The following is a 15,761-nucleotide window of genomic DNA, read 5'->3' on the forward strand; positions in this document are numbered from 1 at the left end:
GATGTTTGTCCAATGTACATAGCAGACGGACACTTTTGGCACATGATAGTATAGATTATATTTCTGGATGCGCAGGAATATGTGTTCTTGATCTTATAACTCACTTGGTTAGGTCCAATAATGATATCAGCAGAATGAATATGTGGACAAAGCTGGCAATGGGGTTTGTTGCAAGGGAAGGTACCAGGGTTGGTATTAGTGTGATATGTCCTGTGGTGGTTGGTAAGAATCATCTTGAGGTTAGGTGGTTGTCTATAGGAGACTATGGGTCTGTCTCCCAGAGCCTCTTTGAGTATGGTATCCTGTTCCAATATAGGCTGTAGTTTATTGATAATGTGTTGGACAGGTTTAAGTTGGGGGTCGTAGGTGATGACAAGTGGTGTTCTATTGTTGGTTTGTCTGAGCAGCCTCCCTTCTCTGGGTGCCTGAAGGGTGCCCCATCAAAATGATGGGCGCTGAGGATACCACTGTGCAGCCAGGCCCCTGGTGTAAATGTTGTGAGGGCCAAAAGTGTAACAAGGCTCAAAGAAAAAAAAGTGAAGTTCATAGAGCTGCTAAGTCCCTCAGGGGCTGTCAGCCAAGATGATCAGAGATGCAACAGGATGTCCTGAGTATTCTTACACCTCTGACCTAGGACCACCATGGCTTCCTGAAAGAGAGGGGCCATGGATCTCAGCCTCTCCAGGGCCCTGTCTCCAGAAGCCAAAGCTGCCCTGGGAGGGAAGAAGTGATAGCAGCCCCCAGCTTATCTCCTGCCAAAGGCAGTTGGAGGGTCTGTGGTTCCTTGCAGATGCCCAACTGGCTCTTACTCTGACCTGGTTCTGGCTTCCATCTTGCAAGTGCAGCCTTGGGAGCCAAAGAGCTGCAGCCCGGACATGGAAAGAACTGTGTACGCAGCAGTGGGGAGCTGCAGGCCCTACATCTGACCTGGGTGGGACACAGGCTGCTCTCCAGCTCCCCTACTATGGGCAGGTGGAGTTCTGCAGTTCCATTGCCACTCCTATACACACTAGGTGCCAGCTTCCAGCCTGGCTGGGTGATAGGGTCTGGAGGGGGAAGAAGATAGATGGGGGCTGGGCCCATGGACCCCATGTTCTCACATCCCTGCCTCTGTCTTAAGATGGGACTGGATGTCAGGAGATCTCTGGATAATTGCCCTGTTCTGATCATTCCCATGTGGTGCCAGCCACTGGCAGAAGACAGGACACTGAACTAGAGAGACAGTTGCTCTGACCTTGCTATGGCCACTCATATTTTTAGGTCATGTCCACTGTAATAATCTAGCAGCAAAGCCCAGCTACTGTGCACATGTTAGAGCGTAGAGCATGGCCCTTAGCCAGTACCTGAGCAGCAGTAGAAGGGGAAAGGCACCCTGGATTTTTTTGGAGGAGGGAAACCCATTGCAGGCTCTGTTGACATGTCCCAACAGCCTGTCAGTGGGTCCTGGTGCTGGTTGGCTAGGGTGAGAATACAGAGGTAGTCCGCTGGTCCCTACAACAGGAGCTCATCAGTCCCTGGGGCTAGCTTTCATAAAGCCTAAAGCCAAAGTTAGACGGCTAAGCTCCAGTTAATAAGCTATGGGAGCACAGGTTGTGAACAGACTGGGACAGAAGAAGACTTCTTGCTACATGGAAAGACGCCAGAACTACGAATGGGCTGTAATGTTGAGCTGGACTTTATTTTGGGACTCTGAGGACTGTTCAGAACTAACACTCTTATTAAATGGGTTCATTGGTAGGGTGGTGTTAATACAGTAAATAATTGTGTCTGTTTCTAAACTAACCACAGAAGGGGAACTTGTTCATCAACCATGAGAACAGATGTGTACTGTTCTTAAAGTGCCTTGTGAAGGGAAAATAAGAGAGGAGTCATACCAGGACCAAGAGGGCACTGAGAAGGCAGCTGACCCTTTGTTTAACATTTTTTTACCTGCTACCATTTTGCTGTCGTGTGTGTGTGTGTGTGTGTGTGTGTGTGTGTGTGTGTGTGTGTGTGTAACAGAACAAAAGAACTAACTTGATTAGTCTCATTAGTTTGAGCTTACAAACAAATATTCATATTTATCCTTTTGTTGTTTTTTCTCCAGCTAAACTCCCTAATACAGGGGTTCTCAAACTGTGGGCCCTGACCCCCCCAGTGGGTCGTGAGCAACTTAAGAGGGGGATTGCATCACCTTAGAGAGGGGCCATGAGCAATTTAGAGGGAGGGGGTCACGGTATCACACAGTTTGAGAACCCTGCCCTAATACATTTAGTGCTAAATTCTGTCCCCAAATCAACAAGTGTGGCCTCCATTCTTAATTGTACCCACAGACCCCATCTGAAATCAGTGAGACTGATGGAGGGTGAATGGCAGCAAAATTTATTCCTCAGTCACCACCGTTAGGAAAGATTGCCAGGAGATTTGCCAGAGTCTCTCAGTATCACCTGGAGCAAGAATTAATCTCTCCATGCTTCAGTTCTCCATCAGTAATATGGGTGTGATAATACTTAATTTATCCTAACCCTGGATCTATCTTTTTTATTGGGATTATAAAATATTTGGGGTAAGGACTGTCTCCGTCTGTGTTTGTACACAGCATAACACAGTGAGCTGGGACAGTAGCTGGCATTACTGTCATATTTTTTTCTCCGTTCACAGCTGTTGCTTAGAAAATTTTCAACTGAAAATTTATTCCACCGAAAGCTGAGGTTGCCTTGAAAATAATTTTTTTTCGGGAAAATATATTTTTCAATTGATTTGAAATACATTTAAAAGATTTGCTTTCGGTTTGTTAAACCGATGTTTTGTCACGCTAACTGCAGTGCCCAGCATTAACCAACTGGGGTCATGTGAGCGCTGTAGCAGGAGGGACTCCAGCCGGGAGCATGAAGCTGGTTTTCTCACGCCGGAAGCCGACTGGCTTAGGCGCCCGTGCGCACCTCCGGCTCAAGGATCTTTACGCAGATTCACTCTGGAGGCTGACATGACAGAGCTGCTCTAACGCCTTTCTCCTGTGTATCCAGCGGCACAAGGAAGAAGAGTGGAGCGAGCAACATGGAAGCACACGGGGACTAGCATTTTGGCGTGTCATTGAAATCAGAGTGCAAACTGATGGCTGGCCGCTTGTGTGCAAACTACTGAAGAAAGCCCAGATACTATCGTGCTGTGGAAATGCATGTGGGAGATCACACAAACGAGGATTCCTGGAATTTAACGGTGAATGCAGACATTTGTTTTGTTGTAAAAATTGACCCACAGAAGACCAGCTAACGGTTGGGAAGGAGCATTTGGGATATAAGCGTTTGAGTAACCCTCTGTGGCAACTATTCAGAAACAAGACAAGAGTCTGGAAGGATTTACAAGAACTGTCAATACAAAAGACTATTAAAAAGAAACTGCTTAATGAGGGAGGAAATAACTAGATAGGTGGGAGACTGGAAAAAGCGGAAAAGACAGAGAAATTAAGGAATTATGTGTGTGCCTGTATGCTAAGTATACATTTAAATACTAACAAAGAGTACAATAGTTCCAATTTAGGGTAGTGTACAGTTTTTCTAGCAAAAACAAAACTTTTTTTAGCGTTTTTGAATTGCAGACATTTTTTTTAAAAAGTCACCACATGTGATTTGGGTTTGGAATTAAGTGGCTCCTCCCTGATGTAAAGATGTCAACAGGATTTATTAGAAATTATGATCACTTAAACTCTCACACATCTTATTTGCTTTCTGCCCCTATTCGGACCCGGTTCCATCTTGTCTCCAGGGAGAAGTGGGTCGGAGAAAAATCTGTTTAAAAATATCATCCCCGTTTGTGTCCATCTTCTTAAATGATCCAAAAAAACAGTCCTCCACTGCTCCAGGCTCAAGATATAGGAGACAAGATGGAAACACTAATGGTAAGGATATGGAAGAGGGCGGGGCTTTGAGCGTGCATGGATGAGTTTCTGTTTGAATGCCACAATCCCTTGGATAAAAAAGATCTGGAGAAGGAATGGAATGAGTGATGCCCTATCATCCTGAAAAAAAAGTATATTTTCCCCCTTTAAGAATCTGTTTTGCATGCTTGTTTTTTCCAAAGTCCTCTGTATTGGATATTGCAGGATTTTTCGTATTGGAAACAACTTTCATTTTTTTCATTGAATTAATTGTTTTTAGTTCAGTAGAGATCACACTGGGGTTATTGCCCGGTGGGGCTGCAGTTCAGTATTAGAGGTTGCATGGCTTACAGTGGGGAGCAGTGCAGAGTTGCATGGTGCATAAATATGCAGAATGATAAATGCAAGGCTACACGATGACTGGAGCCAAAGAACTTGTGTGTCCTTTGGTTGAGTCCGGAGCCTTGGGTGTGGCCGGTACTGGTGCAGTTGGAGCACCAGGGAGGCAGTATAGCAATGAGATGCAATATAACGGGGAGTGTACAGTATGCAATAGAGGTGGATGGGTCCAATGAAATGTCTCATCTATTTAAGGATTGTCGTCATGTGTGTGGTGGGGTGCCGGGCGCTCTGAGCCGCAGGGCAGAATGTGGCCCCGGCGGGAGCGCGCCTGGCACACAGCTGTGGCCGGTCCCACTCACACTCTTCGAGTGGGGTGGGAGTAGAAGAGTTAATAGAACGTTGGGCCCGTCCCTTCTCCTGATTGTCTGGAGCTCGGCCACCGTGACTGCCTGGCTCCGCGGGAGGGTACTGATGATGTCAGTGCCATGTATGTCCCTGGAATTGGCGTTGAGGGAAGGAATTGCTGTGGTTGGGGGCAGAGCCTATTAACTTACCGCTGCCCAGTGCCTGCGATCCCAGCCCATCTTCTAAGCTAAGCAGTGCTGGGCTGGGCCAGGATATGGATGGGAGACTCCCACTTCACCTCACCACTTCCCTGCTGTGCTCTTGTGCTAGGTATGTTCCTGCCTTCGCCAAGGGGAGACTCCTCTGCTGTGTTCCATTGCCATCTGCTAAGATGCCTAGGCCAGACAGTGTGTACAGGAAAACCAGGTCCTCCAGAATATTGTCTTTTTTCCTCTCCCCACAAAAGATCCCGTAGTTATCAGGGTCTCGTAACGCCTGGGGGTGAAGCCACTGCCAAGACAGGATGAGGAGATTATTGTTTCTGTCCTGTACTTTGTTTTCTACTCCAATCAATGAGGATAATGTTGAAGGCGCCTCACATGGGAGTCCTGTGATATCCCTCAGCAGGAGAGAGAGATCCTGTAAATATTAGAAGCCACTTGGACATAAGACTTATTGTTCCAACTAAATGCATGCTAAGAGAAGCCAAAAACAAAAATGCCGGTCATGAGGTTTTCTGTCGTGTCCAAGCAGTGTTATGTTGTAGGCCTTGTTCCTTCATAGGGCTCTGTGTGGTGGGCACAGGAGTTCTTTGTTTTGGACCATGTGAGGTGCTTTTATTTGAAGTAGGCTTCTGGCTTGCTTCCTGGCTTATGCTTAAGTGCTCTATAGATCAGAAAAGAACCTGCCTCAGGAGCAAGATTAGGAGCTGAAGGAGTGGGGTGAGGATGAGGAGAAAGAGAGGAAAATAATTAAGTCTATGTTTCTACAGGCTCTGGATCTTTTGCTGTTAACTCTCCTTTGAGCACATCCTGACACCTTCCCAGTTACTCCTCACTTTTTAATATTCACTTGTTAGAGCGCAAATTATTTTTTGATTTCTCCAGCATGGTGTGTATTCTGTATTTTGCATTGCAGTTATCCCTTCCTTGCATCTGTCAAGATGCCTATGTATGCTTTTATTTTTGTTATGGTTCTTACGCTGCACCCTCTACTGTGGTATATGAGTGCATAACAATGAAGAGGAAATACATACAGGAAAAATTAAAAAGCACATGTAATACCTTTCACACAATTTGTGTCTATGCACTTCAGAAGCTTTTAGGCAACTATTCCTGTAGACTGACTGCTATTGCATAGTGTACAACCACTAAATACTTTCCCTTGCCTTCAGAAATCAGCCATAGAGTAAGTGAATACTCATTTCCTGCTGCACTGTTTCTAGTTAAATTTTTATATAGGACTTTTTTTTTTTAAGCCAGAACTTCTCTTTCAGACGCATCCAGTGTTAAAGGCCTTTGTGTGTGGTTCCATCAGTGGAACCTGCTCCACCCTTCTCTTCCAGCCCCTAGATCTGCTGAAAACCCGTCTGCAGACCCTGAAGCCTTCCGTCAATGGGTAAGTGCTTAAAGCTTCCATTATTTGGGTGGAGGGAGGGTAATTTTCTTGCTTGCCAGGGCCTGCAGTTGAAGGTAGGGTCTCAGATGTTGCTAACAGTTGGGCAGGCAGAAGAGAAAGAAGGAATAGGTTATGTGTTGGGGAGGGGTTGTACTTTGAAGGAGCCTACAAAGTGAAAGATCTTAGCGAGACCCTATTCTCACCTAGTGATATTCAACCATTGCTGTGAGCACTGCATTCATTGTTGGAACAGCTGTCCTAGGTAGGCCCATGTGGTTTTATTGATGCCCTCCATGCTCTGAAATATCCCATATGATCTCCACATGCCTTTATCACATGGGGAACTGGTATGTCAACATCTTATCAACCTCCCCCTCTTCTCTGATATATTTATCCATGACTCCATCCATTCTTAATGATACTGCAGTCACTCCGGTGGTGATGAACTATGATGTCACTAATCAGTAGTCTCTGATATCATAGTTGTTTCCATAGTAGTGATATGCTGTCAAAATCCACAGATAATCCCAGTGGGAGTGAGTGTGGCATTGTAAACCATGGATGGAGAGGCAGTATTGAATGAACAAGAAAGAGCAGGCTGAATAGAGAAAGAGTTTCTCAAGGCGCTGTAGCATCTTTAGAGTGTCCTGGGTGGGTGAGTGAAGGAGAACTGGGACAGGGCTGTAGAGTATCAGCTGCAATGCATCTATGTAACTGCTTTCTTGTTTTCCTTCTAGATCAGGTCATGTTGGGATGGTAGCTTTGTTCATTAGGGTTGTTCGTACTGAAAGCCTCCTGGGGCTCTGGAAAGGGGTTTCACCAGTAAGTGATTATTTTAACCCTAACTTTTTCTTTCCTAACATGTGTTAGTACCTATGGTTTAGAATTTTAAAGGTACTGAAATGTTGCCTCACTCAGAATGACTTCGATGTCTGTACTATTTTCAAAAGTGACTTTAGTACTTGGGAGCCATCTTTCTCACTGAAGGGCAGCAGATCTGAGGTTCCAAAATGCCCAAGTCACGTTTAAAACTGGGAGGTAGCTGTGTTATTTAGACTGTACATCACCGAGGAAAGACATGTCAAATACATATAGAGGCTGAGATGTTTTAAGATATCTACAATGGCTGGTGCACTGGCCTAAGTCTGTTGCAGTTCCTGCATGTGCATGTAGTTGGGAATAGAGTCTTTGGGTGAAATCTTGGCCCCACTGAAGTCGATTGCAGAACGCTGAGTTCAGTGGAGTAATAATTTTGCCCTTCAACTCTTCTTTCTTCAGAATATCAGCTTTTTTCTTTCAGGGACTATCTCCTGTTCCTGAAACTTCCCAGACAGTTTAACACTTCCTTCCATTGGTGTTCTGTAGTGCAGGAGTAATCAACCTTTTTCTTTCTGAGGCTGCCCCTTCAGTGTACTATTAAAAACTCCCATGGCCTAGCTGTGCCACAGCAACTGATTTTTTTGGGGGGGCATATAAAAGCCAGGGCCAGTGTTAGGGTATAGCAATCAGGGCAGTTGCTCAGTGCCCTAGGGTGCAAGGGGCATTGTGAAGCTAAGATGCTCCTGGGTGGTGGGATTTGGTATCTTGGGCTGTGGTCCTGCATGGTGGGGCTTTGGTTTTATGCTCTAAGTCTTAGCTAGCCATAGTTGATGGACCCCCTGAAACCTGCTTGCAGTCCCCCAGGAGGCCCCAAACCCCTGGTTGAGAATCACTGCTGCAGTACGTTTTCATTCCCTCTTATTTTCTCACCATTTTTCACTTTTCTGCAGTCCTTCGCAAGATGTATTCCAGGGGTTGGGATTTACTTCAGCACCTTGTACACAATGAAGCAGTGCTTTTTCTCAGGTCGCTCCCCAACAGCCCTAGAGTCTGTCTTTCTGGGTGTTAGCGCCCGTACAGTAGCAGGAGTTTGTATGTTGCCTGTAACCGTGGTGAAAACACGATATGAGGTGAGTGCAAGTTTTCATAGTCCTAGAAATTTCTGTTCAGCTTTCATGTTGTAATATCATACCCTCATCTATAGCACAAAAATTGAGTCTGCCTGGTATATCAGAGACCAAAAAACAGAGACCCTATAAGCTGCTTCTATACTGTGTATGGTTCTTAAATACTGCAATGGAGATATGGTCTGAAAACTAAATGGACTGAAATTCTTCTCACTCAAACACCAGGGCAAGTAATTTTATATTTTACTTGCTCAACAAGAAAATATTTTTATCATCATTTTAACAAGAATGGAAAGAGTAGCTGTTCTGTGGTTAATTTTTTTGCAAGGCTGGTCTGTAATATCTACTGTATATTTGGTGGACATTTATTTTATAATGTATTAGTTCCATTTCACAGATTTGCTGTTCAGGAGCTAAGGCTCAAATTCCCCTCATCTCGTGTCCTTGGTGAGGATTGCTGGAGAAGCACCAGGCTTAGCCCTGAGACGAAACTAGGGTTAACTCTTCCAGCCAATAGAAGAGAATGGAGGGGGAGAAGTAAATTGCTATACACTGATCAAATATCAGTGCTAACGCATGTGAGAAGTTATGGTGTTGACACTGTATCAGGACTGCGATTCTCAGGTTTTGCTGTGATGTCATTAGAATAGTTCCTGTGTCATTTTGTGTTTGTTTATATGTATGTGTGTGTGTGTGTGTGTGTGTATGTGTGTGTGTAGATTTTATATATAAATCCGCATGCATGCGTGCACGTGCACAACTGCAATATATAATTGGCCTTGGAAAAGGAGAAATATGGCTAGCTGACAGCATTTCTGTCTATGTAGCCATCAGGTGAAACAGAACCCCTCTTGTGGTGGTGCATATGAAGCATTAGGAGTCAGGGGAAAGTATCCACCCCTTTTTGTGTTGAAAGGAAATTTCACTTTAAGGCTTGTTTAGTAATGACGTCTCAGTATGACTGACCATCTGTCTGTCATGTAGGTAGTTATTTTTGTGTGTCCTCTGCAGAGTGGGAAGTATGGCTATGAGAGTGTATATGGAGCCTTGAGGAATATTTATCGGACAGAAGGCACCCGGGGCTTGTTCTGTGGGCTGACAGCAACGCTCCTGCGCGATGCACCTTTTTCTGGCATCTATTTGATGTTCTACACCCAGACCAAAAAAGTTATGCCTCAGGGTAAGGCTAAATGTGGCCGTAGAAACATAGTTTGTGGTTTTTCTCACCCTCAGTATCCTTAGGTTTCTGTCCACATACTTTACTTTGGCCTTTTTCTATATGGTTAAATTGATCCTTTGTAGGGCTTAAGTGGGGCATTAGCCTTTCACTTTTAGAACTGCATGGAGGAGTCTCAAATGAAAATGACCAGGATCTCATGTGGGTGCTCAGGTGACTCTAGTCTAGACTGCACATAGAATGTATCACACTTCATGTGATCTGTTGAGTTAGCCTATGAACAAAGTGAGACAGATACATTAGGGCTGCATTTGCCAAGCAGAGGGTACTGTGGGTTAGGGATGAGATGTTAGCAGAGCTGTGTGTGGGGAAAACTTGATCAATAACTAAGGGTGTGTCGAGACTACAGGGTTTTGTCGACAAAAGTGGACTTTTGTCGACAAAACTATACCTGCGTCTACACTGCCGCTGAGTTCTGTCGACATAACGTCTACAGAACTCAGCAGTTTTGTTGGCGGCTGTAAACCTCATTCTACCAGGAATAATGCCTTCTGTCAACAGAGTTCTGACAACAGAAGGCATTATTGCATGTACACAGTCCTTTGTGTCTCTACTGTCATGTCAACAAAGCAGCTTGCTTTGTCAACAGAACTGGATGTAGTCTAGACGCTCTTTGTTGACAGCTTTGTCGACAGTATCTGTCCACAAAACTTCTGTTAACAAAAGCCTGTAGTCTAGACATATCCTAACATTGCTAGTCACTCATTTTCATGCATGCTATATAGTTTCCCTACACTCCTGCAATCTCTGCTAAATTGAGATTAGTTTGGTTTTGATATGAGAGCTTTCTCCTCTGCCGCTTCTGCCATCTAAAACACTCATTCTTTATCTCTGTGTCTCTGTCGGTCATAGAGAGAATGATTTCTGTTCAGCCAAAATTAGCATTGGTGTGTCTATTTTCTAATCTCCTTTTTATAAAGTTTCTTCTCTGTAATCTCTCACTCTTTTCCTAAACAATTTGCTTTACGATTTGGTAACAATTAGGTTGGGATACAGCTTATAAGAAAGCCACTATATATGGCACAGAATTGTACTGTATATTATCTGAGTAAGATGTGTTTTGCTCCATTTCAGACCAGGTGGATCCAGCTCTGACCCCCTTGGTGAACTTCAGCTGTGGAATCTTTGCTGGAATCCTGGCCTCACTGGCTACACAGCCTGCGGATGTAATCAAAACCCACATGCAGCTGACACCTGAAAAATACCGCTGGACGGGGCAGGCCATTGCCTCAATCTTCAAGGTGAGGCTGAAAAGATTGTGTTAATATATGATTTTAACCTTAGTTCTGGTCACTTTATCATAGGGATGTCAACGTGTAGTCGACTACACAACTAACCAGTAATCCATATCTAACATTCCTACTTTACCATTGATGCAGGTTTGATAAGTTTGTCACCTTCATCTAAAAAACAGACCTTCAGATGAGTCATTACTAGGTATTTTGCTGTGAAAGCTGGGTAGCTCCTGAAATGCTTCTAATGTTATGCTATAGGAGTTGGAACTTTTCTATCTATGGGAGATGGACTTCTTGGTCCACATACAACCTGAGGCAGTAGTGATTGAAGTTACTACCAACTGATGCCTGGTTTGTGGTCTGAACCTGGTTCCTATTGGGCAGATGAGCACCTTTGGGAGCAGGTAGCTCCCAAAAAACAACTGTTTGTTCCTTGCCCTGCCTGAGCTGTGTGAAAATTAATCTGCTAGACCAGTTTTTGTCAACCAGTGGTACGAATACCCTTAGGGATACTCAAGAGAAGTCTGTGGGGTACATGAACACAACTGAAATTTAAAGAGAACTGAATTTTTGTTTTAAGTTTTACAGCGTTTTATTATTTTTGTAGTTTTTACACCCAAAAATTTCATCACCCGCCCGGCTACGATTAAGTTGTTTAAACAAATGTGTTGCAGTGGTAGAAAAAATGTTGTGTCTGAAAACTGTAGGTACTGCGGGTACTTAACTTCTTCTTTTTTTTTTTTTTTTTTAAAGAAGTATTTTATAAAAAAAGGTTGAGAAAACACGGTGCTAAACAGCTTCTCCACCACCTGGTTATTCCTGCTGCTCCACCCTCTTTTATTTATGTACACATGACAAATCCCTTGAAAAAGCAAACACTCTGTAGCTAAGCGAGGGGAGTGAGTGAATGAAAAGGGGATGACAGTTCTACACATTTGAGCATGTTACAGTCACCCCCCCCCATATGTAATTTTAACTTGTATCCTGAGCCATCATATAACTAGATGTTTCAATTCACCTTTTGGCACTCCTTTTTTAAGAGCCCTTTTACCCTTCGACTGTTGTTAATAGAATGTACTTACACAACTAATGTGAAATCAGTAAGCAAATAACCTTAGAGGATCTGGGCATATCCATTCCTGGCTGCTGGCAGCTGTGGCTTATCACTGTAGAACTCCTGTGATTATCAGACAGAGGCAGGAGGACTTTTGTAATATGCTGCTTTATAAACATGAGCTTCAAGGATAAATGGGCTATAAAACAATTATCAGTTCTTTGAACACTAGAAGCAAATGTACATATCTATTATAACTGGGTGGGGATGTACTGGAGTGGATACCCCCAATGGAGCACTGCATTGGGCTAATGTCCAATAGGTATCTTTGAGGCCAAAGTTGTGATTTGCAACTCTTATGATTCAATTATAGGAGTTACACAACATCAGCGTTGGGTTACAGTTGTCCTGACATTGAGTTACCTTACTGTGAGGTGACCCATGGCTAAAATAAGAGCCTGCAAACTCAGTGTGAAAGATTTGGGGCTGAATTTTACAGATCAAGTCCATATCAATTCTCTTCCCTAAAAGTTTTTGTCTGTTTTAATCTGGGTTTCAGCCACAATTCTGCTTAGGCTCTGTTTGCTCCCATTCATAATTTCTTTCTGCTCAATGAATGTAAATCCTATGCAGAGCTTTAAAAATGCTTATGGGCAATTCTGTGAATATTAATTGACACAACATTTTGAAGTGAGGCAGACACAATATTTTGAAGTGAGGTAGGTCACTATGTTAAATCACATAAAGTAGTTTCTTTGTCTATTTCTCCTTTTTTGCTGGGCAGAGTTGAGGTTTCCCTGTATGTCCTGATTTCCATACCTTTTCTTACTGTTCTGTCCTTTACCTCACCGTGTCACTGCTGTTGATTGATGCTAGAGATCCTTTCTCTGTTGCTCTCTCCTGGACTGAGTGCTGTGTGAGCATGGATTTGTCAGGCACTAGGGGACTAGCACAGATATTTCAGTGCAACCATGGGCTATGCCATCTAGTAGATGTCTCAGAATTAAGTGAGAGAGTTGTTTGTTTTGTTTCCTTCTGCAGGACTGTGGATTGATTGGCTTTTTCCGTGGTGGAGTCCCCCGTGCCTTGCGGCGCACTCTGATGGCAGCGATGGCATGGACTTTATATGAGCAGATGATGGCAAAAATGGGACTCAAATCTTGAAAGACTTTTAGTAGAGACCACCAGTCTAAGCCCTTCTTCTGCTCACAGGGATCAGATGGAGAAACTGGTGATATCCCAGTTGTGCTTGGGTGGACCTTTGTTCCACTGTGGTAGTGATACAATTTCGGACCAGGAGAGGACCAGACTGCCAAACATGCCCTCTTTAACACAGGTACAAGTGGAGGGGAGAAATCTTTCACCATGATCTTCAGAGCAAAGAATTTCAGGAAGACTGTACCATTTAACTTCCTTGGCAGATGAGAAGGTTTTGGGGTCCTATGAACTGCATGGTTACAATAAAGATTGTTCAAAGAAACGCCTTTAGAATAGTCCTATGTGCCCTGAGAAGCCTTTGCATAGAAGCCAGCTGAGGAATTTGGGGAAGAAGTGATTGGACTTTGGACTAGAGCTAAGCAACTTTATATGCTGGTGGTGTGCCCACTCTATGATTGGAGGTCATGTGACATGCACCCTGTTACCTCTCAGTGCACCCAAGGAAAATGCACCAAAGAGACTGCTACAAGGGGTACAGCATAACCATTTGTTTCAGAGCTTGCATATTATATTAATACATGCATTAGAGTGGCAGGGGGGAAATGTGTGACTAAAAGGAATGCGTGGACATGTGCTCTTGCCATACTTTGCACGGTAATTTTGATATTGGATATTGTCATTGAGATTCCCGAGAACCACCTCTGTTGTGGCTTGCAGCCTTTATGCCTCTTCCCTTGTGCTTTAGGTTGAATTTCCCACAACATGACCCAGAGTCTTAGAAGAAAACATTTCCCACTGGCTTTATTCTTTGCCTTAGCGGCATTTGTTATGTCTACTTACATGACTCCTATGGCAGGGCAAAAACACTGACTATCTTGACATATGACTTCTAGATGAGAGGTAGAAGGACAGAAAATGGATTTGCAAAATGGAATCTTTTTTAAAATTCCATTTACAGCCTCTCTGTACAAGCTGTTTTTCTTGCACTATTTAAATTGAACTGTGGCTTTGGACCACTATTCAAGTTTAATTACTGTGGAGGTAAATGCATCTGTAATAAAACATATCATGTAAGAAGTTTGTATTCTACACTGTCAGTTACATCTGTGGCTGCAAAATGGACTAGCATCAACTCTTTCCTCCCAAGTGAGGGGGATGTTTAGGTTTCGTGTCAGAGCCTTTCTCTCTCTTGTTTTTAAAACATGGGGACAATTAGGAAACAGGTGGCAAACAAACTCCCCAGTGTGCTAGGGACAGCTACATTGCTTTTGTTTGTGAGCAGTTCTGTGGAGCAATGAGGACAAACAGCCTTATGGGAAATTGCAGGAGAGATAGGTTACATCTAGATGGCAAAAGAATAAAACATCCCCCTCTAGTAAATTTTAGAGCCCAGCTGAAGTGATTGCAGGCTTGTGTTTTGGGGCTAAAAATAGCTGTATAAGTATTTGGGTTTGGAGACCCTTCCTACTCACTGGGCTATTTTTAGCCCTATAACATGAGTCTGAATCAGTTGACTCTAGGCTCTGAAATTTGGTGCTACAAGATTTTGGGGTTTTCTGGCTTTGTAGACAGCCCCTACTTGTCTCTCCCTAAGCTGGGGCACCCCCAGCAAAATCACATAGTATTGCTCTTAGAACTTCCATTATTATTTATATTTTATAGCTCCAGTCATAGAGCAGCATCTCACTCTGACAGGTATTGTATAAACAGAACCAACCAAACCACAGCTCTTGCCCCAAAAAGGCTTCTTGTCTGTGGGGAAGGAACACATCTCCTCTTTTGTGTCCCTGGCTTTGAGCTCATGCCCTTTATCTGGGACACCCGCAGTAAACATTCATATCAGAAAAAACACAACTAATTTGGCAGCCCTTGCAAAGAAGATATAGCTAGCCTTAATTGATAGCCCTAGATACTGACTAAAGGGCAGGCAGAACAGGAGTTTCTGTTGCTGAAGGAAGCCTGCTGCACAGAAGCTAGGGGATGCTGCCAAAAGCATTAAGTCCCTGCTGCAGCTGATCTCTGCCAGGCAGTCCTGTTAAATTGGTTTCCTAGGCAAATGGTTAGACCCTTGTGCAGACACTTTATCTGCCGAGCCATTCGTGTGCCTGACTGCTAGCAGGTAACTCTGGCACGGAATCCAGGCACAGCAGTAGTACCACAAGTTGTGCCCTGCTCTCCAAACTTGCAGTTTCTCCAACTACTTTCCTCCAGACCCGTCGAGATATAAAGCACATTCATGTTTAAGCTGCTAAAGATTCTTCTGGTCTTTTAGAAGCAACATTCAATGGAATCCCTAACTTGGCAGTCATAGGAGGAGAGGAAGGTAACGTCTATTAATTGTACTTCAGTCCTTCATAGGAAATGGTGAATTGCAGATCCTCTTTACCAGGCTTTCATGAGGAAGCTATCAATCTCTAGGCTGCATTTCAAAGAGAATGTGTGAAAAATGTTTGGAGCTTTGTTCTTCACTGCTGTGAGTCCTGCAAAATCATTCACACCAATGGAAAGGATAGGGGGATACTCCCCTTACAACTCACTCTTAGTGGAAATGACTACATCAATGAAAGGCCCTCCTTGTGCTAGGTGGTGAACAAACAACAAAAAAGTCCCTGCCATAAAGACTGTCCAGTGTAGTGCCCTAGGTCTGAACGCAAACGATGCAAGGCAGTGCAGGAATCAGGATGTACATTTCAGCCAAAAAAAAAAAAATTCTTATTGCTAAGCCCATAACAGCTAATGCATGGCCTTATGCTATCATGCCCCTTCTTCAGCTCCTCTAACAGAACAGGAATATGAAATGTAGCAATCCCAATTCTGGTTATCTTTTGAAAGCTAATCTAAATTACTGGATTAAATGCCCCCACAGCTGTACTTTTCGCAACATTGTACAAATGTTTCTTTGTAAATAGAATTCCTGCAAGAGACATGTAGATCTTTAAATTTCCACACAAACCTTCTACTATTGCATAAA

General features: G+C 43.7%; 1 protein-coding gene across 4 annotated transcripts; it reads left to right on the plus strand.

Moving 5' to 3' along the window:
• Positions 1-2,883: 2,883 nt before the first annotated feature.
• On the plus strand, positions 2,884-14,722 carry SLC25A38 (solute carrier family 25 member 38). 4 transcript variants are annotated; one of them, XM_006121761.5, is made up of 8 exons: positions 2,895-3,198; positions 3,745-3,877; positions 6,039-6,160; positions 6,898-6,982; positions 7,930-8,109; positions 9,118-9,286; positions 10,418-10,584; positions 12,674-14,675. In XM_006121761.5, the coding sequence occupies exons 2-8, from the start codon at positions 3,809-3,811 to the stop codon at positions 12,794-12,796; spliced, it is 915 nt and encodes a 304-aa protein (XP_006121823.3). In that variant the 5' UTR covers positions 2,895-3,198; positions 3,745-3,808; the 3' UTR covers positions 12,797-14,675. The 4 variants fall into 4 exon arrangements, with proteins under 4 accessions (XP_025039738.3, XP_075777966.2, XP_006121823.3 ...); XM_075921851.2 differs by lacking the exon at positions 3,745-3,877 and having other exon boundaries at positions 2,891-3,198; positions 12,674-14,686; XM_089776579.1 differs by having other exon boundaries at positions 2,895-3,877; positions 12,674-14,674.
• Positions 14,723-15,761: the final 1,039 nt, after the last annotated feature.

The sequence above is a fragment of the Pelodiscus sinensis genome, chromosome 2 (assembly GCF_052426305.1).
Source record: "Pelodiscus sinensis isolate ZL-2025 chromosome 2, ASM5242630v1, whole genome shotgun sequence".
Taxonomy (NCBI): Eukaryota; Metazoa; Chordata; order Testudines; family Trionychidae; genus Pelodiscus; species Pelodiscus sinensis.